The following is a 24,321-nucleotide window of genomic DNA, read 5'->3' on the forward strand; positions in this document are numbered from 1 at the left end:
TGCTCGCAGGTCTCATTGTTGGGATTGACATAATAACCTGTCCCTACTCTTCCAAACTACTAAAAGTTGCAATGAGTTTTGGCTGGAGCCGATTACTACATGATTACTAATCGGCTCCTGGTTTTTGAACGTGTTGCACATTCAGTAACATAGTGAGTTTCCGAATGTTAACAAAGTGAGGCTCTGCCGTCCATGAGAAAAAAAGTCATGAAAAAGAAGATAAGCAGCGAGGCTTCCTGTCTAAACTTGGTGTCTTTAAACACCAAGTTAAAATACAACGAAAATTTTCCCTTTTTTTAAATCAGCCTCCTTTCCCCTCCTTTTTTCTTTTCTTTGTTTTTTGTTTTAAAAACTCTCACTTTCAAAACGAGGCTAGGCAAAACCTTTCTTGTGAAAATGAGTTTTATTTGCATGAGTGGAAAAAAAAGGCATTTTCTCATCAAGCTTCGCACTTGGCCTCGCTAAGAGCGTGAGAATCGCGGGCGCATCAAGACAATATTATACCTCATCCCGAGTTGGGAGGGCTCGGTAAGAATTGTACTAGAGATTCCAAGGGTGTAGTGTGGGTTAATTTGTCCACAACCGCCAAGATGGCGGCTGTGACAGCTGGCCGTCTGAACAGAAGAAGGTCCAAGCGAGTAGCTTCTGCTTGTGCTTTCCTTTCCAGCATATCACTCGATGGAAATGTTGCAAGAGGTCCGGCTACTGAGGTGAATGCAAAGAAGAATGCTTCGAACAGAAGCCGTGGAAATGAAGAACGAAACCCCGATTTGTTATCGTCAAGAAGGCCATTGCTGCATTCAATATCTGAACCTAGTGCTCTTGAAGATCACGGAACCAACAACGGAGCAAAAAACTCAAACGTTAAGGCCTACCACAGACAACGTAGTGTCACAGAGGCTGTTTTTGAAGGGAGGCTACAAGAACGAAATGTCGTTATTCGAAGAAGTGTTTCTGTGTCCGACTCAACTGACTCGGCCTCTACTAACAGTGGAGGTATTCAGCGGAGTTACAAACATAGGATTTCGTGTTTGACTGGTTCTTCTTTTCACCATAAGAGACGGGCCACTGACAAGAGGTAATTTAACCTAGAGGAAGTTAATATGTATCTTGAAAACTTTGAATAGGAGAGCGACTAGGAGAGCTAGATTACAGTATGGTTTCATTAAGATCTTGCGGTGTCACAAAAATTAAAAGTTAATTAGGAAATACCTCTTGTTATTAAATTATTTATTTTATGTTTTTAAGGAAATTAGTTCCATGTACACCAGACAATTACAATAATGCAAGGAAGTTAATACATAATATCTGGAGAAGCGAGACAATATAATGGTCTCATTAACCCTTTAAGCCCCAATATCCACATGCAAATTCTCCAAACTGATCACTATACAGAAAATTTGATAAAAGATCATAGCATTTTGTCTTTGGTGATCATTTTATTAATTCTCATAACTTTATCTCTTGACAATGTATGGATATTGTTAGGAGAAAATTGGTGTTGGTCACTCTTGGCACTTAATGGGTTAAATATTGTGGTGTTACACAAATTAAAAGAAGTGAAGTAAATTATGAAGAAGTACCTCTTTTTATTAAATTGTTAATTTTATTTTTTTAAAAGGGAATTTGTTATTTTACAAGGTAAAATCTGTTCTCAGGTTTAACCAGTATTTTAGCTTTTTACTGGGTTTCTTTTCCTGGTAACCAAGGTTGAATACTAATGTAACCTTAGAACAGATTTAACCGACAATTGGTATAATTGATTAGAAAAATCCTTGAGAGTGAAGATGGAAGGCATAAAACATGTTACCTCTTTCCATTTACCTGGCTTCCTTAACAGCAAGTGACGCAACATTAGTAGCACTCTGCCAGTAGAGCCTTTCTTTTGTGTGCTCGGTTTGGACATACAGTAAAACCCCCACGCATAAGAACCTGGGTTTTAAGAACCTGTTAGGCTAAAATTTTCATTTTAAGCACCCTCCACATAAGAACCTATTAAGGCTAAAATTTTAAGTTAGGTTCTTATCAGTAGAGTTGCTGTAAAAGTGTATCAACTTTGAAATGGCATTTCAGAGAACTGACCATGAGTTTGTTTGTTATGTTTTGTTAAGGACATACCTGCACTGTACTGCCTTTAGGCATTATGGGATTAATTATTTATATCGTACTATGAGATGATATTTATAATATACTTAAATGAAATTCATATGAAAATATAAGAACCTATCTTAAGAACGTTGGTAGTTTAAATTTGCTTTAAGTACCATTTATACAAGAACCTGTCAAGGCTAAATTTAAAAATCCAGGTTCTTGTATGTGGGGTTTTACTGTACTCAAGAGAGACTCTGCATGAATTGAGTTAAGATCTTTGTTGAGCATACGTGGCATGTTGAGCAAGGATACAGTTTCAAACCCAGACCTAATAGCCATGCGCTTGCTACAGTGGGCTCGTTATGACCATTGGTTTATCAATAAATGGATGTTTGCACTCAAAAATACCAGTTTGACGAGAGAGAAGTAGATTGACCAGTCCAGAAGTTTGGGCTGCGGCAACCTCAAAGGTTTGACGTGATTCAAGAAGACAAGAGGAGGCTCTACCAGGGTACATTGGCAGATGAATTATCTACAAGGCTATCACAAGATTTCAAGTTGCTGGGTATAATTTTATGCAATTAGCAGGTTGAAAACTGAAGAGCTAGGAAGTTTTTTTATGTTCTTTGTTTTTTTTGGTTCCGATCAAAGTTACGAAGAGTCATGCTTATAGTGGCCTGGTGAAAACCTGGCCCGGCCCTGATGGCCCTGATGTGCCTTTCATTAAATGAATCTAATTATTGGAATTCTGTGTAATTATCCTTTTTAGAATAGTGTTGTGTTCAAGTCATAAGGCCCCATTGGTTACATACTCAGTTCTAAAGTACCACAAAGAAAACCAAGAAGCTGGTCAGGAAGGAATGAGGTAATTTCATCTTCATCAATCATGGATTTCTAGTTGTTGCTTTAACTATAATACGAGCATATACTTTTTCCTCGCTATTTTCTATTCTCCACTATCACATTGCCCATAATACACCCGTCTCCCCAAAATTTTGCATAAGCATTATTTGTCCTGTGTATTACAGTCATCCCAAGAGAAAGTCGGGGATAAACAAATTGTATTTATTTATAGGAAATGTATAAGTAGTGATATGTGCATTTCTTGTGGAAGTGAGGAGGAGACCTTGACCTTTATCCTTGGATCACTCCCCTTAGTCTGTAAGCTTGTAAACGCTGTGGTTCAATTTTATCTTTTGTGTAAAGTTATTTATCTCACATCATTTATTTAATAAAAAACAAAAAAAAATTATTCGTGCCAAGATCAAAATTTAGCCAACTTGAAAGCACATACTGCCTTAGCCTCCACACTCATCTTATAGTGTCTCAACTGTGATATATTTACAGTAGAACCACGGTAATTCAAAAAGAAAAACAGTTCGACTCAGCGAGGGTTCGAGTTATCAGGGTCGATTGCAATATTCAATTTTCATTGTTAAAAACTGATAGTTACTGATTTTTCAGTACTTCCAGCAGTGTATAGTGCTACTGCAGTGCAAGTTTAACTTCAGAAATGGTAACATGATTAGGCGTTTTTTATGATATATCTTCTAGCTTTGACTGCTGAAGGAACAAAAATTACAACATAATTTCTAGAAAAGTCATCTTGCAAAACTCGCAAGCTCTTTACAAGTCGCAACGTGCAGAGCTGACATGTCTTAAATATTTTTACCATTTTATTAAACTAATATTAAATTTTGATGTGTATGACAATAATTATTTTATTTTAGAATTATTGTTGCTTTTTGCAGTGTTAAAAAAACATCTGTAGCTACACCTAACCAGGTTGTTGGCATAGAAGGGGTGGAACTTGGATCGGCTGAGAAGGTGTTGTTGAATTATTTCATAACTATAGCTTTTACATGCTAGTAATAATTTCAGTATTCTTTGCAAGCAACTTTTATGCTTATCAGATATATTTTGATTCCTCATAGACAGTGTCATACAGATCATTGCTCATTTCAACATACCCTTTTGGATGGAATGAAGGTCAAGGGACAGTTACACCTCTCTCCATACAGGTGGATCCAGGAGGGATTTCTCTAGGTAGAACTTATGTATTGTTTAATTTCCTGGGTACATTGTGCCGTTAATAAACAAAGTTTTGAACCACCAGAAACGATGGTTTCCTGTGTAAGTTTACACGCAGAGATTACTGTTATAACATCATCATTTATATCATTGTCATTTTTATTTTTGTTATGATCATAACATTAGGGGTGGCGAATGGTACCTCGAAAAACGTGGGTCTCGGAAAATTTTGGCAGGATCTTGCATGGTTTGTTTTTACTTTTTTTGAGTCTCGAAACTCTTTACCAAAGAGTCCCGGGCTCGAATTTCTAACTAGGATCTCGGCGTCTTGGCTAGTCTCGGATGTTACCATTCGCCACCCCTAACATTGCAGAAAATTATTATTAATGTTGTTCTGTTTTGTGATATAAAAGACAGTCCCGATGCTGGGTTTTCCTCACCCAGTGGCTATGATCCTCATCTACTGGATGACCCTGAATTAACATCAGGCCGCCACCGGAAAGTTCTCAACCTTGCGTCCTACTTGGTAAGTACATGTGATACTCAGAGAAACTACCAAAGTTAAAATAATAAATAGACCTTGTAATTTTAAATCAAATTCATGCAATTCAATTCTTTACACATTGTTTGCCTTGAGCCGTGGTATTGTACATTTATAAGCTTGCACCTCTCATCAAAACTCAGATCTCTTAAGCATTAGTGATTAAATAGATATGGGCAGGAGTGTTGTCTGTGTGAAATATTTTGGATAATGTTTGTAGGTGTAATAATTTTAATGCATTATGGATATTTTTTAGGTATCGGTGGTAGCCTATGCAAGGCCCTCAGAGCTGAAAAAAGACTTGAATGAACAATTCAAAGAAAAGTTCCCAAACCTCAACATCACTCTTACAAAACTAAGAAGGTAGATTAACTTGTGTGTTGTAAGTTATTAATAATTAACAAATTCTTTAATATAATTGTAATAGAGTTCTCCTGATTTTGACATTTAAGGCAAGGACAAATAAGGTATTGATCTTGTTTGTCTAGAAAATGTGCAAGAAACTGTGAATTCATACATCTGGCCTTCCAGAAATAAGTGAGAGATAATACCCACTCATCTATTGGGGGTGGAGTGTATTTACACTGTTAGCTATGCTCATTTTTTCTTCATGCCCTCAAAAACCTGTTTAAGGAGGGAGTAGCTACTGAAGCTGGGATGGGCTGCGACAGTGTGGGCCTGCAGACAGCACATGTACCCTTTTTAAACTGAAAGTTAAAATAATGTGATTGAGCTGAAAATGTCTTTTGAAAGAATATTAATCATAATATTAATATTTCCAGTGAGATACATTGTTTTACATAACAATAGGGCGTTTTATTTTTTACGTGCTTCTTTTCCTTTTTACTCTTGTTTTTAGCCTAAAGAAAGATATTTTGAAAATAGCGATGACGCAGGTTAGTCAAAATTTACTTGCTACATCAATGTTTTCTTATAAAATACCTGTGATTAGACATTTAAATGAAGTGCTACTCCTAAATAGGCACCACCCTCAAATAAGTGCAGTGGTGCTCTTCCAAGTTAATTAGATCCATGTTCACACACAACACTGGTAGCATTGTGCTTCATTGAACATCATAATTCCAACTTGGGATGTGTAATGGGATGAAACAACTATTGTTATTATTATTGATAGTAATGGTGGACTTGCAATATTGTTCTTTGCAAAGTAAGAAATAATATACAATTTTTCTTCAGCTAGGCAGTGTCTTATTGTTCTTTTTCAGGAATGTCAACTGGATTTGACAACTGTGGCTTATGCATATGTCTATTTTGAAAAACTAATTCTTAAGGTAAAGTAAAGGATCCTAGTATTGTAGTATGTTATTCATGTGAATTTGAATACTGTGCCAGAGGTATTCTGTTTTCTTACCGTTAATAAAGCATAAAATAATCTCATACCCAGATCTTTTGTTGACAAAGTTTTGTCAACAAGAGATCTGGGTACGAGATTAAGCATAAAGACTAGTGGGATGAAGCAATCTGAAAAATGATTTTCAGAATTCCATCTGGTAGGAGGTGATACAGCTGGCTACTTACAAGCATGGCTGAGAGAATTTTAACTGGGAACAATCTAGAAACAATCCAGCCTGGTGGTCTGGTTGGAACTCTAAACGAGAACCTCTGGATCGTGAGATCAGTGCTTTGACCAATCAGCTGTGCTTCCTTCCTTCCTCCTTCCTTCTCTCCAAGTTATGTCCAGAAATGCACAATATGAGACTCATGCTGCTTATGATAGACATCACATTTTGTGGCCCCTAGTTCTAATCATCACCTAAATGAAATTGATGCATGAAGTCTTATTAAAATTAGAAATGTTTTAACATTTCTAATTTGTAATATGTAAGTACCTACCCATGGTCCTGGCAAGTAATGTGCATTTCTGGGCATAATTTAGTGTTCCATATATCCTTTGCATGATTTGCTTTAGCTTCTGATAATCCTTTTTTGTTGTTGTTGTTTAGGAAAAAATTAGTAAAGCAAACAGAAAACTGCTGGCAGGTAGGATTGTCAGATTTTATGCTGTGAACTCTCTGTGTCCTAAATAATTATGCGCTCTAAACCAAATTGTCCAAAGTTCAGTTGTTCTAACACTGGTTTAATGTAAAATCAGGTATACAACTTGTTGTGGTATCCTAGGGCGCTTTCCATTTGTCAGAACTGACTGGCCAGCCCATTCCCATCATAATAGGAATTCCTAATTTTAATCAAAACTACCCATCCAGATCAGTCAAATGCTAAATAATTATGTACAAAGGAGACGGGTTTTCAGTAAAACCTCTTGGAAAAAGCCCATTTCATTGCCAAAATGTCTGGTCCGGCCGGCCAGTTCTGACTTTTGAAAAGAGCCCTTACATGGATTTGTGCTTGCTGCCCTTGGTCCAATGCAGCCCTGAAGGGTATTTTTTGTATTTTACACAGGACTCAAAATTGCGACTGATATGGTGGCCAATGCGACTAACATTTTCTCCTTAGCGACTAAAAATTCTGGTTTAGTGGCCAAAGTGGTGACCAGATTTCTGTATGATTTAGATTTAAATTAAAGGAGTAAAGTTAAAACAAACATTTTATCTTATCTTGCTTTGCTTTTATCATAAAAAAATGTGCCAAATTGCGTAAACAAAGCCAGTTTACCTCCAAATTTGTACTGACTTCTATCCATGACATTTTCAAATCTGATGGATTGAGCCATACTATCTATAAGCTGCGTCATTTACGTTATACAAACTGGCAACTAAAAATTTGCATCTGGCAACTATATTTCTCCAGTTGGTAGCCAAAAGGCAACCTGAAGATTTTTTTGTATTCGAGCCCTGTTACACAGCAAAGAAATATGAAAAAGGTGGGGTTGTAATTATAACGAGAAAAATCAAGTATTAAAGATTTAAATAATAATAAATAAATAAGTAAGTAAATATTGATAGATATTGATTTAAGTGGCATCCTTGTTAAGTTTTCATGGTACTGATTCTTGTGTTTTCAACATTTTTCAGGGTCTTGTTTGTTATTAGCGGCAAAATTTAATGATGATATGAAACGTGATAAAGTCAGGGAAGTTATTGAGGTAAATCCAAATGACTCGTGGATATGCTGTGATTAATATACAGTGTATGTTGGGTTGTTTGGCCTGAATTGTTTCAGGCTTTCTTCTTGCAACTGCAGAAGTTGCATCTACAACTGTAATGATCTTGTGTATATTTAATTCTTTATTCTGCAATTCTATTTACAGTAGCCACCAATGCTTACGTTTGTACATTAGTATGATTTAATGTTTGAAAAGGTCAACCACTTTAATAGTTTTTTTCTCTGTTTGTTCAAACACCCAACCATCGAGGGGAAGAAATTATCGGATAGTCGAGTCTTGAGTGCTTCCCTTTATTGCAACCTAGACAAGCGAAACAGTCTCTCCAAATGTCCTTCCATTGTTAAAGTTTTGTTTTACAACTCTATCAGTCAGATACGGTGAACCATTAAGGTTTTCAATCATTTGTACTGTTAACTTTGAACAAGTTGTTTATTTGTCTGTTACAGGCAATAGAGGACAGACTTCGTATATCAGTGAAGGAACTTCTAAAGTTTGAATTTCAAGCTGTAGTTGCTCTTGAGTTTGATCTGCACGTACCTCAGTGGGAAGTAATGCCACATGCCAAGCGACTGGAGACAGAATAACTATTCACCTTATTTAACATTTCACTGAGTCGTCGAGCACAGGTAGCCCAAGCTAATGCTATAAGAGAAAGCAGGGGATTTTACAAGCACGGTGTAAGTCAGGGCAGACTCTTGATTAAAATTAAAGGAGGTTATATGTCAGCCCGTGAGAACTAAATTCATGTAGCCCAAGTATGTTCTTGCTTATAAGGGCCTCATGGGTTCTTAACTGTACCAAAAAAATCCTTGCTTTCTCATGGCTTACGCTTTGGCTACCTGTTTTTGTCCATTCCCTTGACAGGCTCTTAATGTATCAATCAATTTTAAGAGCACTCTGATCACCCCGTTATTGCCCGGGCAATTGGTGCAAGGTCATCTCCATAAGAAGAGGTGGGGATTTGACGTTAAACAGAGCCCTCTATGATAAGCATTTGGGGTATGGGTGCTTTTGGAATTGACTGGAACATAATGGCCAATTAGTCTTTCTCCTGACGGAAGTCTAAAAGGCAGCCAGATAAACTCTTAAAGGATTTACTAAGCACCCAATGGTGTACAGCAGCACACTTTTGAATTAAGTACGAGGTCGCGTAAGCGTACTGTGCATGTATGTTACAATTTTAACTTGAAGAGATTTACATTACTGATTATGATTATATCAGTGATTCAGAGTGCCATGTATTTGTTAAAAGTAGTACATTCGTATTTGGTATAATTTATAATAACTGTATAAAGTATACATATATCTGAAGCTATTCAAGAGAGAGGTGTATTTACAAGTTCAAAGACTAGTTTAAGTTTACATTTAAAAAGGTTGGACCCTGAAAACAGAAGCAGATGAAATGGGATGAAATCCACAGTGGTTTTTTGCTCAAGGCGGTGAATTCGGTTTTGAAAAAATTAACTTCTGGTAAAATTTTGAACTTCAAAGTTCAGGTTGTTATTGAAAAGTGCTTTAGTGCGAAATTTATTACAAGGGGATTCATTACATCGTAAAAATTCTGATATAGCTTTAGTCAAAGGAATTCACGTGGAGTGTAATTTAAGTCTGCTTTTTAAATTTTTTTGAAGAAGCGTAGAATCCTTGGATTCAAGAATGCAGATTCCACTTTTCATCAAACTATGCATTCCTTAGTCCTACTTGGTCTCCTGAAATTTTCCAATTGTGAAAAATGCTGAATTGTCAGACTTTTCATCGTTGTTTTAATCTAACGAAGCTCCTCTTTTTCCTTCACTATTTTGAAATTTATCCCTTGTCTTTATTATAGATTTCACACACCTTTATTCCTCACTTTTCTATCCGTTTTTCCTGGGGAAAATGGGCTTAAAATTGTTTCTGGGTTGTTGAAATATATTTTGGCTTGTTTGTAAATAATATCAAATTTAATAAGTATTTCAAACGCGATGTTATATTTTGTAATTAAAACGATAAGTATTGAGTTTTCTCTGGCTTGTTCTATGATGTCATCATAATCAGTCTGCTGTTTTTTTTCTGCTGTATTGCGAGATGTATCTGTGGGCATTCTTGTTCCCCTTCTCCTCAAACCAACATTCCCAAATTCTTTATTAAGAATTATGCCCTTTCCTTTTGTGGTAGAATTTTCGGGCTCGCGTTTTGACCGTATTTACGTCAAATAGCTGCGGTTTTCGGTAGCTACTTTAAAAAATCCGCTTTTAATGTTTTTGCTTTTTGATTTTAATCCCTCTTTTCTTAGATAGGCCTATAACCGATTTTGTGCGGTGGGGCCCTGGGGGTGTAAGCGGAACCACGTGATCTACATTTCAACCATTTAAGTTGTTCATTTTACTGGATGAGCATGTTCACTTTCATATCTTAATCCGCAGTTCACGATATGATTCATTTCACATATTTCAATTCATAAAACTTTTGTTTGAAAATAGATGGGGCTTCAAACGGGCGGGGCTTATAACTGGGATTTTATCTCTTGCAACAAATGCATGCGCGTGCGATTTCTAGCACGCGCTGGCCACGTGTTTTGTTTTGAAAATCGCGTTAACTCTTCGAACTAATCATCGCACTTGCAACGGAAAAAAAGTTTTGGCATTGATTAATTGTCGGTTTGTCCATTGGAAATAGGATCTTTTTGGTGAGGAATACTTTTCGAAAGGTAAGTTATGAACGTCAAGTCAAAATCGATCTTGTAAACCGAAATTTTGGCTTGTTATTGCTTAAGTCCGATTTGAATTATGTATTGTAGCTAGTGTACTTCGGAAAAATGAACCGCACCGGAAACCCCTAATAGTGGCTAACGGACGTCGCAAATATTACCATTGGCAAGTCTTCTTTTTCGATCTTTTCCTTTATTTGCTAACCTTTTTTATTCATTCTGAGAGGGTATTGCCCAGATAATAATCTTGTGATTTGTAGACTTTTGGTCAACTGTGCTGGTTAAACTACGGTTTAAGCTACAGTTAACAGCCCCATAAGACTCCGCAGATTACAAAGCTCTAGGCTGAAATGAGGCCAGTAAAGAACTGAACTATAATATATTAGAACCAATTAAGCCCATGGTTCGTACAACTTCAGACAAATAAATTTCAAGGACTTTTCAAGGAAAAATTACATTTTTCAATGACTATTGATTTATTCAATAAATCGGCATTCTATAACCCTCTTTTGAACACCTTACTGGCTTAACACGTAATGGAGTCATTTACGATGTTTACTTCTTCTGCAATTGAAGTGTTTTGAATGAGGCTATGGGCATGACTTTCAATTGAACATGCCTAGCGAGCGTAAAAATCGCGTCCACTCTGAGGATTAATGAGAGACAGGGGCACCCAACGGGAAATTTTGAGAAAAAGACCTAAAAACAACAACAAAGCGTGAATAAAGTTTTCTGAGACTATTTTAAGCATTTTGGGAGATTGCTGGAAAAAAATTATCTGTTCCTCACTCCCAGCAAGACAGATGGAAGAGTTCCCAGCCAGCAACCTTACAAACTGCAACCTGACTTACTGGGAAGTTTCATAGGGCACAATTCAGATCTTGAGTGGTAAGTAACCCATGCAAGTAACCCGTAGCAGCTATTCTAGACTTCAAATCCCCTCTGACACCCTGAATTATCTTTTTCCCAGCAACACTTTCCTTCCAAGGACTATTATTTCTTCCACATCTCCCAGCCAGCAAAAATGTGCCTGAAGAACAGATATTTTGAGGAACAGATCCATTGGGTGCCCCTGGAGAGAGGCAAAATTTTATCCATTTAGGCGTGACAAAATTCAAGGGAACATTGGTACTTAGAAAAAACATCTCACATAGGCATGGAAAGGTTGGGTTCATGCCCTCGCATAGTGTTAATAAAATCCGCTGATCAAGCACCTAACTATCTTAAAGACCTCTTACAGCCTCAACCGTCAGAAGAGCTTTTTTTTGAAGGGAAACAGAAATAGGTTACTAACTAACCCCCGCCTACTTCACCATCCCCCCCTCCCAAATAAAAAAAGTGCAATAAAATTACTTGACGAGTTAGACGGTTTCTTCCGTATTCGGCAAGCACCTACAGGATACAAGAGTATGAAACTTTGTAACTACATCTTTTGTGAGTGTTAATCTGAAAAAATAATCGAAAATAAGGTTGCATGTGCTAGACCAAAATTGTACTCAAACTACGATCGAATGATGACATTTATGGAAAACAAGTTACGTACTGTTTATTCTTGTTTACTCTCAAATTATCGGCGTTTTAAAAGTAGGTATACACGCTGAGCGCACATATTTCAGGTTACTTGCGTTTTGTTGGTTTACTTTTTCTTCAAGTTTATGATAAAGTCTTTTTTTTTTTTTGAAAAGTTCATTCCCGCCTTGTGCGTTACATGCGCCAAGTATACCTTGCAGCAGCGTCTTGTTTAACATACACAACATGAACATCTTCCGCACCAAGTTTCTTCTTCGTAGCTTGTTGCAACATCAACGAGTTCCACACCGATATCCTCAGGCTGAATAGCATGAGCACGCTGCTCATATTCTTTTCCTTGCTCAGGATCACCTAAGTCCATATGTATTGAAGCTAAGATTAAGTAACTCGATGCAACATGAACATGATTCGCGCCAAGTTTGTCTAGTTGAATTGTAACAGCACGTTGGACATATTCCTTGGCTTGCTCAAGATTACCTAAGTCCTTGTGAATTAAAGCTAAGTCATTGTAGTTCATGGCAACATCAAGATGTTCGGTGCCAAGCTCCTTAACACGAATAGTTAAAGCGCGTTGCCCATACTCCTTTGCTCCCTCAAGATCACCTAAGTCCTTTAGAATTAAAGCAAAGTCATTGAAGCCAGCTGCCACGTCAACATGTTCCTCGCCAAGTTTCTCAAGAAGAATAGTCAGGGCACGTTTCTGATACTCTTTGGCTTTCTCAAGTTCACCTAAGTCTTTGTGAATCAATGCTAAGTTAGTGTAGCTCGTTGCAACATCCACGTGTTCCGCACCACGTTTCTCGAGCGTAATAGTTAGAGCACATTGCCAATATCTCTTGGCTTGTTCAAGGTCTCCTAAGTCCTGGTGAATAGACGCTAATCGACTGTAGATGGCGGCAACATAAACATGATCCGTGCCTCGCTTCTCTAGCTGAATAGCAAGAGCAAGCTGCCCATATTCCTTAGCTTGTTCAAGTTCACCCAGGTCCTGGTGAATTGAAGCCAAGTAACTGTAGGTCTCTGCAACATAAACATGGCCCGGACCAAGTTTTTGGAGCTGAATAGCAAGGGCACGCTGCCCATATTCCCGGGATTGATCCAGTTCACCTAAGTTCCGATGAATTGTGGCTAAAGTATTGTAGCTGCTTGCAATATTAATTTGTTCCGTGCCAAGCTGCCCCAGTTGAATTTCTAGAGCACGTTGCCCAAACTCCTTGGCCTGTTCAAGCTCACCAAGGTCCCTAAGAATTAAAGCTAGGTTACTGTAGGTAGTTGCTACATAGACATGTTCCTCTCCAAGTTTCTTGAGTTCAATAGTTACAGCAAGTTTCTGATACTCCTTGGCTTGCTCCAGGTCACCCAAGTGCATGAGGATTAAAGCTAAGTTATTGTAGCTTGTGGCTACATCACCATGTTCCGCGCCAAGTTTATCGAGCTGGATAGCAAGTGCACGTTGTCCACACACCTTGGCTTTCTCGAAGTCAGCTACGTTTCGGTGAATCGAAGCTAAGGTACTGTAGCTCGTTGCAACGTCAACATGTTCCGCCCCAAGTTTATCGAGCTGAATAGTTAACGCACGTTCGCCATACTCCTTGGCTTCTTCAAGATCACCCAAGTCTTCGTGAATCGAAGCTAAGGTACTGTAGCTCATGGCGACTCGAACATGGTCCGCGCCAAGTTCCTCGAGGTCAATAGCAAGAGCTCGTTGCCCATACTCCTTGGCTTGCTCAAGGTCACCCAAGACCCGGTAAATTAAAGCTAAGTTATTGTAGCTCGCTGCTACATGGACATGTTCAGCGCCAAGTTTCTTAAGCTGTATAGTAAGCGCACTTTGCTGATATTCTTTGGCTTGCTCAAAGTCCCCCAAGCCTTGGTGAGTTGACGCCAAATAGCTGTAGGTCGTTGCAACATCAACATGTTCGGGGCCGAGCTGTCTTAGCTCAATCGTAAGTGCGTGTTCAAAGTATGTTTTTGCCGCGTTGAATTCAAAATGTGCGTTACAAACTTCTCCAAGGTTTTTAAATTTTTCTAACATACTGACATCGTGAACTTTAGACAAACTTTCCTTGAAAGACAAACTGTCAATGACCATAATTAAAGCTCTCAAATGCTGAACAATGTGTATGGTTTCCAATGTTCTATTCTCTGGTGAGATATCAAGTATAAACTTGTTGAATGATGTAACAGCCGCATTGACGGCCTCGACGAGGCCTTGACTTTCTTCATGACCTTTTATTAGAGTTTTGATAGCTGCGTGCACAATCTCATGTACGCGAATGAAATTCCCTTCAAACAGCAAAAGTGAACACCTTCTGAGGCTCATTCGAATACGGTTCTTGTCCACTTCATCAAAATTTCCGTCTACATTCATGATGTAACTGACTGCTATTTCCACGTTTAATGGCTGCGGCGCACAAACGGAAAGTAAAGTGAAAAGGTGTTTGACAAATTTGTCGGAACTAATAAGCTTTTCTACGGCTAATGTTATTGCTTTGGTCATAGTGTTTGGGTAAACTGGATTGGTATTAGCAAGTGTATCCTCCGTCGTTTCTCGTTTGCCTTTTTCTAAAATCTTCAGGTATTCGTTCCAGCCAAAATGTCTAGAGGCTTCGTCCTGCCATATCTCCTTAACGAAAACGGCAGCGCCTGCTAGAGCAAGAGGTTGATAGTCGAGTCTTTTGGCTACTTTTCCTGCTAGCTCGCTGTCGGTGAGTCCAGAAATCCTAGCCAATAAGGAACTGGCATCATCAGGCTCCATACCTCTGCTTACTGAGATGTGTTTGATGGAAGAACTCTCTAAGGGAATTGACGCTGTATCCTGGGTTGTAATCAATAACTGACCTCTTGCCCACGCCTCGTTTCCAGACTCTGGTAAGAAGACTTGCATAGAGGACAACGTAGAGACATTGTCAACCACAAGTAGCCAGGACGTATAACAGTTAGTTTTTGCAGAAATAAGCATCTTGAGATGTGCGATCTTGTCCTTGATTTTCCCATCTTTGGAGCTAAGAGTTTGTATAACTGAATAGTCCGGGCACTTTACTTGGCGAGCAAAGGAAGCATATGACTCCAAAAGGGAATCTGGACTTGCGGCGTTTAAGGTCATCACGAATGGACAAGCCCCTGACATTTCTCTGGCTTCGTGAAAGAATCTCTTTGCCACGAGGCCAGCCAGCTGTGATTTTCCACTTCCTGGATTCCCTGAGATGTATAGATAACTCAGCCTATTGTCACTGGACTCTTTTAGCTCTTTCAGCTGTTGCTCTATTTTCGCCACCTCGCGATCTCGTCCTTCGATATCGTGGGAGGGTTTAGGAGGGAGAATACAGAATGAAGGTGCTTCTCTCTGGAGCTGGTCTTCAAGGACCTGGCGCTGATCTTCTTTTTCTTTAACTTTCTTAAGGATTTGCTGCAACTCCTCCGTTGGAAAAGTTTTCTGATGTCTCACGTTTTGAATTTTTACAATAGGGAGACCAAGCACTTGAAAAGCACATTCAACTTTGCTAATGGCATTCCGAAAATCGACCTCAGAGAGGCTGCCTTGTCGTATGTGACCAAACACTTCGTTCCTAAAAGTCCTGAGATCGTCCACACTGTTTCTGACTGTTGCGCCAAGGCCCCGTCCGACAGAATCGGAGAAAAGGATGGCGTAGAACAGCATTGTACAGTCCCATTCCTTTCGGTTGCCTTTTTTCATGGTGGACAAGAGACGAGCATTTCTTCTCTGGTTTGGTGGAGACTCCCCATTGTAAAAGTCTATTCCATTCTGAGGCTCATCTTTCCATTCACCTTTGGTTGATCTGTACTGGTTATCCCATTCTTGTTTAAAAATTTCTCTAAGACTCGCGACTATTATATCGGAAGTTACATAGCAAACTCTGAAGTAGTTCAGCTGTTCGTTGGTGTATTCGGCGTTTGACAGGGCCATACTTGTTGTACTACGGCGGCTTGGAATCATCTGAAAAAAAAGAAAAGAAAAAACAAGCAAAACCTTAGCCTGCGTCGCAGACGTAATTTTAGACTTGCCTAAAAGTCGAGAAAGAACGCGAATTCGCTTTTAAGACCATTTTACCGCCGTGGCTGTCTTAGTGTCTTAAACTCCCCACGTGGGGCAGGAACGCGTGACGAACCCCTAAGAACGTCTGCGTGGGAGGCTACCCGGCTCGAGGCATCGACGGGTAGAAGGACAAAAATTACTTCCGGTCACCGTACCAGACCCTTCCGTAGTACTTGCCTAAAGTCCCTAATATGTGGCAAGAGTGCGTATTAAATACACCGTGTTTTTTTCTCCATTCAAGTCCTAGAGTCTATAAATTGTGTTCAATAAGATTGCAGACTCCCAAACTCTTTGTGCTCTTTCAGTTGTTTCTTACGACTTCAACACGCGTTATATTAATACAGTGAAACATATTAACCTCCGGCAAAAGACGGAAGGATAGTCACACCCTCGCAGCTTAATTACTAGACGGCCAATAACATGGGGACTTCATGATACTGGATCTTTTCACTTATCACAATATTACAGAGATCCTCTGGGTGTTTCTCGGTGTTGCGGAAACCATTATTGGTTTGCTTTTGTTTTGTGGTACGTGTGGGTAAAATTGTATCATTTCCTTTGGTGTTCGCACCCATCCGCAACACCAGGAAACTACAGTTTTCCTTGAAAGCGAGTAATTTCCGCCGAGTTTTACGACTGATCTGTGGCAAGGGTTTGGGACAAAGACGTGACCTCTCTTGGAAGTGGTTTACGTTGCCTCAAACAACCATCCCCCTGCCCCCTGGAACACAGCCTATACCAGACCTACAGTTCGGCTAAATTTTGCTACCCTCAACTAGACTAAATCTCTCCTTCCCTAGAGCCACTATTTTCCAGCTCCTAGTGAGGTCGACGCTTTCTTTGCCAGTGAAGTGAGTTGCCTGTAAATTTAGATTTGCCGATTTCAATTTATTTTGAGTGTTAATTCTCGATTTACCTAGTCTAGACTAACCTTTTCAATTAATTGATCAGTTTCCTGAAAATGACACCCTATTCTGGACCCAAACTCTCTGATTTCTACACCCTGTCCCAGACGAAACTGCTTGAAAACCATACCCTTCACAACGGCACATACCTATATATCCCATATATGGCAGTACCCCCCCCCCCCCCCCCCCCCGCCTGGGGCATTTCCCAGGCATTATTAATCAAATCAGGCCCGGTTTTACTGACTTAGTCAGTGACAAGGGGGACATGTTTCTTAACGGAGTCAAACCTGAGGGTTACCAGCCTAGATGCCGTTAGACCGATGAACATTTCACCACCAACCTCGAATAATAGCCGTCTCTCGATTAATCGCCTTCCCTCTAATGATCGCCCCCTTTTTGTACGGAAAAAGAAATAATCACCCCCGGCAGGAGCCTATGCCCCCGGCTATTATTCGAGGAAATACGGTAGATCTACCAACCGTATACGGTTGGTAGATCTACCGTATTTCCTCGAATATATCTTTCAGCTGTACTTACGGTTTACAAGTTCTGTCAGCATTTACGTGAGTAGCGCAATAAAATTGAATTGACCTGAAACGAAGCCTAAGTCAATTGCCTTAATTAAAAGGAGTTAAAAATGGCTTTGCTTCCCAATAAATGGCACTGAGTTACTATCCGAGGAGTAATGTAGAATACAATCCGGAGAGTACATTCTTCATAACAGAATACGCCTTTTAGTGGTTTATGAATGTAATAAACGATTATAAAACTTAGTCAACTTACCGACCACAATGTCAGCAGTAAAAAGCTTGCCACCGAAGCAAGGGCCACCGTGTTGAAGCGAGTCTCACAGAATGTCTCGAAATACACTCGTATGACTTTTATGCTTATTTTCGGTACTATTTATGTCAAAAAATGTGCATGAATCAGCACGTATTTGATTTTCCGGTATTTGCTCATGTGCCCACGCTATTCCGGTTTTCATTCCGGTTATCTTTAAAAGGCCTTAAGAGGTCATTTAGTTAATTTTGTTTATTTTCTTTTAGTTTGAGCTGTTAACCTGAAGTTAATAAAGAAATAGTCTCCATAACCGAACAGATCGTCTTTCTACATCACAAGTCACTTATTTTCAATTCAAATTTTAAGAACTCAGAAAAAACATTATACCAATATCATACCAATATCAATATCCTTTTACGTTTTGTTTTGTTGTTTTTAGTTTTTGTCGGTTACTTCGATATTTAGCGACTCTGTAAGAGTGCTGATATTGCTGACAATTACCTGCGTTAGAGCAAACTTTTCCAACCCTTAAGACTCCCGTTGTATACATGGTCTTCACATTGTTCTCCATAATTTCTTGTGGTATTAATGACGGAAATTGGTTCCAAAGTTCAAAATAAAAAGAGTTTATTTTGACTGATCAGGCTGTAATCTTATGACCCATGGACGAAACTGGATTGTAAGCAAAGACGTTCGGACGGTTATGTTTAGTACTACCAAGCTTTTGTCAACCCTCACGCAGGAAAACGCAGGGCAAATTTTGTCGTGACTTTTGGAGAGCCAAAAATATTTTGTTCGAGCCTTGTGCGGATAGGTAGCAAGAAAAAAAAAACCTGTTCGATTTTAGTGGAAAGCGATTGAGTTAACCGGTAGTGGATTATATTATCTTAACTAAACCTAAAAACATTCTGAACTTTCTTTCTTTTTCCAGTTACTGGATAGATGAGCCATTATCAACACAACATCAATACCCCACGGTTCCCCCCTGGGGCACACTTGTCGCACTATAGTCTGACAAACACCACTCTGATTGGTCAGGAGGTTCAGCAGCGACTCTGGGAGAAGTACTGGGGCCAGCAGTACGCAGCTCCCCCTTCGCCATACCTATGGCCACACCCTGGGGTATACTGTTACGGATACCCATTCGGTTTTCCTGGCATTTTCTCTCCAGTATCTCTGCGAAGGGGCCTTGAACAATTACAAAGGCCTGTTTTATGGCAGATTGAAGAGAGAAGTGATAACGATACAACTGGCCGCGTTGGTAAACAGTCTTTGGAATCAAATCGTGGACAGAATATACTTGTGGAAGTGTTGGAGGAGGGAAACGGGTGGTCAACAAAGAGGAACCAAGGAGCAAATAAGCATGAAAAGGATGCCCACCCTGTGTGTCAAAAGGTAATCATAGGAATTGTCGTAATTAACAGCGAGACTTTTTCAAAACACAGGCGAACCTTTCCTTGACACCACCATGATGCAAGCACTTCTCTGTTACGTGGGAGTGTATGTGATCTTCATAGTTTAAAGACTAACCTATCCGGGCGAAGAAAAACTTTGAAATATGGAGACGGAATCTAATCCTGACCTCTGCGATGACCGGACTCAACGCTCTATCCAACTCAAGCCAACTGGAGAGCTGGTCAAGTTTATGATATACCCGATGGTTGCGATGAAATGAGAACACAATGAAATGAATCAATGAACTGCGGTTAAAAAAGATGAAAGTGTGATTCATTACATTCTCACCTCTCTTAATTACGAATAACGCTCCTGACCCAGAAGGTATAATATTTCATGCAATTTCCACCTCTTTGCGGATACTTGGTCTTTCCCCTTGGGGGCCGTATCAGTCTCGGAGGTATGATTGTATAACTGACCAATTATGTAGAAAGAGCCGAACTGTATAAGCAGCAACAAAAAGAATTCTAATAAGGGTAGCTGAAGGGAGGTAGTCGCTTTTAATAAGAAAAGCAGCGGTTTGTACACAGAAAGGATCACTTCTACACAAGCCTGCGAACACAGAAGTATTTCCAGCGGCTGTCGCCACAACAGGCCAATTTCAGAGTTGCCCTAAGCCTCTATTTTAAAGCGAGGCTAAGTGCGTTTTACACTTAGCCTCGTTTTGAAAGTGAGAACTTTTGGAACTCAGAAATGGTCTATTACACGACAGTCAAAAACGTGTCTGTGCTCGTGGGCTACGAGATCTAAACCAGTGGTGACACAAACTCACGAGAACTGTCTGTGTTTATTACATCGAAACGAATTAAAACAAACAAACAAAACAAAAAGCAAACGAACAGTTGAAATCCTTTGGATTGAAGGTCGTCCCATTGCCAACAAAAAGGACAAAATACCAAAAAGAACTAACTTGACATTTTTTTCAACTTTATGAAATATCAGATAGTGGATCCTGTGACGGACGACCTAAACTGGAACAAGTTCAGTAGCGACCTGGCAGATGGAATTGTTGTGAGCATATTGGACAGCTTCGTCCTCGATCTACCTGTTCTTCATTTCTCAACAGTGCAATCTGTGTTTGATAGTTTAGAAAAAAGGGCATACCAGACTGAAGATCAGTTGATAAGTAAACCAAGCGCAGAAAAAGAAGAATATTTCAAAGACATTATGATATTCACGCAACCTAGAGTTGAACAAACCCAAGATAAAAATTCAGAAAGTGGAAAAACTACAGCAAAACGACAGAGAGGCGGATCGCCTAAGGGAAAACACGACAGTGACGGGATAGGGGTGATGCCGAACAGTGACGCTTGTAAAATAACTGACAGAGCATTGGAGCATTGCGTTGTTTTGAACTCTCCACGCATGTATTATAATCAAGACTTTCTTCAAACCAGTGACAATGTACCAGAAAGCATACTCTACGCCTGTAAAGAAACAACTCTCACTGAAAGAAATAAGGAAGGAAAATCAATTGTCTACGCTTTGAAGGAAGCTGATTCACCTACTTCAGGTGATCACAAAGAAAATAGAGTCGGATCGGGTACTACAGAAAGAACACAGAGAGATGGTCGCTCATCCGGGTTGAACACAATTGGTAAAATATTCCATGAGAGCGCCGAATACAGTTCCGTCAAGTCAGCCAAGAGTAATGATAATACGAACAGCGATCCAAAGGAGGAATGCAATTCTCCTAACAACGTAAGAGGATGGGATAAACTGCAAAAGACTTCTCAAGAGGAATGCCATTCCCCTAAAAGCGCGACATTTTCGGGTAAAACTCAGGATGAATGCCATTCTACCACACACAACACAGGCAACACCGAATCAGTCGCTAATGAGTATGGAAACTTAGACAAGTGTCTGCTGGCAGATGTGCGTACAGAAAAAGCAAGTAATGTAGAAGACCCTATAGCCAAGAACACAAGTTCGGATTAACGCGGTCTTGGTATTCAAAGACAATCAAACATAAACACAGTTCACTTGAATTTAATGCTTAGCTTTAGTAAATGACTTGCCTAAAAACAACAAAAAGGAAACTATATGAGAAGTTATTACTTTATTATGTACAAAAACTTTAAAATTAAAATCTTAGGTTACAAAATTATTGACAGAGTTTACTTCACGTTTGCCCTCCTCTTGATGTCCCGTTTCCTCTCCCGCGGGATATGGGTGTGCCGCGCCCACGAGTTGACGGTCCTATGACAAAAGCCAGCAAACTGATGTCAGCTTCAATTTCTTTTAGAAATTTACCAAAACAAGCAATGCAAGAGTTAACATGGCAGTCATGGGTTTTAGGTTGATAGGTAGGAGAGAAAAGGCGGTAGACTATAAGGGGTAGCGGGGCTGAGTGGTCTGTCTGACGGACTAGCAATGTGATGGTCCAAATTATGCAAGGTTATATGAAGTGAGAGAACTGTAAAGGACGAAAATCTTACCTCTTACAGGATCTCTTCTTAATCGACGCACTCTCCCAGACGCAGGAGCACCTTTTGAATAAAAACAATTCGCTTTGAATGAATATAGCTGATTCAAAAGCTATTGCCTGGTGGTCACTCAAGCAAATCATTAGAGCGAGTTCTTATACCTAAATGCACAATGACCAATTGGCAAAGTAACCTTTATTGAATTAGGTATATCCAGAAACTCTTGCTGACAGCGACGTGAGAAACAGCCGTTTTTTTGTCCTCTGTTCCAAAGCCAAAAAAGGTGGTAAAAGTTGAGTTCATGGAACAATCTAGAAGCCAGAAGTGTGTCTCTTTAAAAGAGGAGTAACCCTTTTTCGGCGGGCGGGACGAGTATTTCTGGAGTGTAGAAAAAGACTCATCCCGTCGAGTCAGGATCCACGAAATTAAGAAAAATGATATCATAACACCTTTTGTGTCAGGATCAACTTCTGTAGTCCCTACTGAAAAAGAACGAATGCTACCCTAATTTGACAACAACTTTACGTTCCTTCTTCACAAGTTCAAACCCTTACTAAGCCACGTCAGTAAAAGGGCTAAGACTGAATAATAAGAAGTAACGTAACATTTGCAGATCAAGGTGAAGGGATGGCGCCCTTCCCCCCCGCACCCCGCAAAACCAGTCCCATACTTCAATTCGATACGACACTGACCCAGTCTCTCACGTTTTACCTCAAAAAGGTCAATTCAAGGATAGATTTGACTCAAACGTTCAGCCTCCAAACTAAGCATAAGAAGAATAATTAAACACCTGAACTCACCACAGCAAATAGAAGTCATTTGATTTAACAAAAAAACTAATTTTGTGTATAGCATTGTACATCCAAAGTGCTAATCATTTCAGTCTTCACAGTCAATTCTTTCTTCACACATACCTCTTTGTACTTGGTGACCTCCCCTTGTTTGCGACCAGGTAGCTGATGCACCAGGCCTTCTCAACTGCACCACTGTAGCCTTAGGTCGGTTAGGGTCTGTACACAAACGCAATTATTATTGTGACAAGCTGTATTCACCCTATAAGGTCTTCACTACTACGTAAATTAATTCTTAATTCCTAGACTCACCATGGGAATAACCATGTATTAGAGCTTACGCAACGACGACAAAGGCAATGGACAATTAAAACCAACCAACCAACAAACAACAACACAGAGAAAAACAGCAACTCAGCAAGTTCTTTCTTGACGACTTGGACAGGGTGATGTTATATTTCCTGATAAGACTCTTATGGAAACAAACACGCAACAATCGATTTTTCCTTCCTGTTTTCAACACGGACGCTGTCCCTGGCCATTCAGAGCAAAAAAACCCTGTGCACTTGCCCCATTGAAGGGTTGGAATAATCGCGCAAACTTTGAAATAAATTGGAATTTAATAGCTCCAATAAATAGGCCTTTTTCAAAAATACCATAATACTCTCTGCTGTCCCTCCAAAATTTTGCATAAGCATTGTTTTCAATTTCTCTTGGGACTAACAATCGCCCCAAGAGAAATTTAAAACAATGCTTATGCAAAAATTTTGGAAGGGCAACAAAGAGTATTATGGTATGTTTGAAAAAGGCCTATTGTTTTAACTTCCTTCCTTCCTCGTCATAGTCGCATAGGAAACACAAGGAAAGGTTCTTCAAAATAAATTAAATAAATAAATAATACGTTAAACCAGGCATTTACCTTGTTTTGGTTTTGCTGCGGCCCCTGCTCCTAAGGGAAGTTGAGATCCTGCACTAGATGATGATGTACTTGAACTAGAGGACTCTCCTGAAAGAAAAACACCCAAACAATGAAGATCAATGATTGGCAAATAATGGCCCATACCTTGGTATACCATGTGACGTCTGTGGACGAAACAAAACCAAAGGGGTCACCATTAAATGATACCTTCTCCACAGTATTTTCCCAACGTTTTATTTGATTTTCATAATTTTACAAAATAAGATTAGGGTTTTTTTCCCTTGAATTTTAGTTTTAAGCATTCTAACAATTCCCCTTCATTATTGTATTAAATTAATAAATCAATAAATAACTAAATCAATAAATAACACGGTTGTATTTTTACCTGAGGTTCCTGGCTGGGAAATATCCTCTTGGACAGGTTCGACACATTCACTTGTTGCACCGAAGAAAAAAGGTGTTATATCAAAAGGTGAGATAGTCTTATCAATAACGATCACTGCATAAAAGTTTCAGTTTTATTTCTCAAACTCATTAATAATTCATTAAGAAAATACAAAGGAAATTAATGTTTAATGAGTGTTTGGAAATCGGATGAAACACTGCTTAGTATTTGCATCCTTAATTTCTCCTTCAAAAATGATTTTGTTTGAGAAGAAATATCAAACATTCGACACAGTGTTTCATCACCAGATGAAACACCTCGAAGTTCGTCAAAAATACTCCGCTGCGCGTCGTATTTTCAACTCTCTTCTCGGTGTTTCATCTGGTGATGAAACACTGCATCTCATGTTTGATATATTACGTGAAACTTTCAGGGGCTATGTCACGCTATTTACTATCATTTTAAAAAGCTAAAACCTGTTTCTGCATCAATTGAATTCCAAAAATAATGGTCCAGTTTTGTTATTCAAGACTATAATTAGGCACTGAAACTGTTTCCATTCGTTTGTTGCTACGGATGGCAAGGATGGACATGGATTGAAACTTTTCCAAGTTTTAATACTGTCTTCAAAAA

At 39.3% G+C, this 24,321-nt stretch overlaps 4 protein-coding genes across 4 annotated transcripts in view; 2 read left to right on the top strand and 2 right to left on the bottom strand.

Moving 5' to 3' along the window:
- The first annotated feature begins 558 nt into the window (after positions 1–558).
- LOC140952192 (CDK5 and ABL1 enzyme substrate 1-like) lies at positions 559–9,753 on the top strand. The gene is made up of 11 exons (XM_073401615.1): positions 559–1,078; positions 2,861–2,956; positions 3,843–3,918; positions 4,026–4,137; positions 4,536–4,648; positions 4,920–5,026; positions 5,523–5,559; positions 5,890–5,955; positions 6,628–6,664; positions 7,657–7,727; positions 8,195–9,753. Exons 1-11 carry the CDS (start codon positions 591–593, stop codon positions 8,330–8,332), a joined length of 1,341 nt encoding a protein of 446 aa, XP_073257716.1. The 5' UTR covers positions 559–590; the 3' UTR covers positions 8,333–9,753.
- Positions 9,754–11,543: 1,790 nt separating this feature from the next.
- Positions 11,544–17,809, bottom strand: LOC140951698 (uncharacterized). The gene is made up of 2 exons (XM_073401011.1): positions 17,716–17,809; positions 11,544–15,925 (listed from the first exon to the last, which is right to left on the bottom strand). The coding sequence occupies exon 2, from the start codon at positions 15,923–15,925 to the stop codon at positions 12,179–12,181; it is 3,747 nt and encodes a 1,248-aa protein (XP_073257112.1). The 5' UTR covers positions 17,716–17,809; the 3' UTR covers positions 11,544–12,178.
- An 838-nt stretch (positions 17,810–18,647) lies between these two features.
- Positions 18,648–21,261, top strand: LOC140953309 (uncharacterized). Its single transcript, XM_073402803.1, has 2 exons — positions 18,648–19,107; positions 20,089–21,261. The coding sequence occupies exons 1-2, from the start codon at positions 18,655–18,657 to the stop codon at positions 21,103–21,105; spliced, it is 1,470 nt and encodes a 489-aa protein (XP_073258904.1). The 5' UTR covers positions 18,648–18,654; the 3' UTR covers positions 21,106–21,261.
- LOC140953019 (nucleoprotein TPR-like) overlaps positions 21,212–24,321 on the bottom strand; it is a 53,691-nt gene continuing 50,581 nt past the window's right edge. The window contains exons 54-58 of the mRNA XM_073402486.1: positions 23,689–23,738; positions 23,304–23,390; positions 22,508–22,603; positions 21,606–21,656; positions 21,212–21,405 (exon numbers count right to left, since the gene is read on the bottom strand). Of these exons, the coding sequence (XP_073258587.1) occupies positions 21,290–21,405; positions 21,606–21,656; positions 22,508–22,603; positions 23,304–23,390; positions 23,689–23,738 (400 nt within the window). The 3' untranslated portion in view covers positions 21,212–21,289. The remainder of the gene's footprint in view (positions 21,406–21,605; positions 21,657–22,507; positions 22,604–23,303; positions 23,391–23,688; positions 23,739–24,321) is intronic.

Source organism: Porites lutea, chromosome 11, assembly GCF_958299795.1.
Source record: "Porites lutea chromosome 11, jaPorLute2.1, whole genome shotgun sequence".
In the NCBI taxonomy this organism is placed as follows: Eukaryota; Metazoa; Cnidaria; class Anthozoa; order Scleractinia; family Poritidae; genus Porites; species Porites lutea.

Excerpts from the sequence above, each read along its gene's own strand:
- LOC140951698 (XM_073401011.1), bottom strand. The coding sequence starts at position 15,925 with ATGATTCCAAGCCGCCGTAGTACAACAAGTATGGCCCTGTCAAACGCC.
- LOC140952192 (XM_073401615.1), top strand. The coding sequence starts at position 591 with ATGGCGGCTGTGACAGCTGGCCGTCTGAACAGAAGAAGGTCCAAGCGA. Across the intron at positions 4,649-4,919 it reads TCAACCTTGCGTCCTACTTG|GTATCGGTGGTAGCCTATGC; the intron begins GTAAGTACATGT and ends GATATTTTTTAG. Across the intron at positions 5,956-6,627 it reads TTGAAAAACTAATTCTTAAG|GAAAAAATTAGTAAAGCAAA; the intron begins GTAAAGTAAAGG and ends GTTGTTGTTTAG.
- LOC140953309 (XM_073402803.1), top strand. The coding sequence starts at position 18,655 with ATGAGCCATTATCAACACAACATCAATACCCCACGGTTCCCCCCTGGG. Across the intron at positions 19,108-20,088 it reads CCCACCCTGTGTGTCAAAAG|TTCAACTTTATGAAATATCA; the intron begins GTAATCATAGGA and ends CTTGACATTTTT.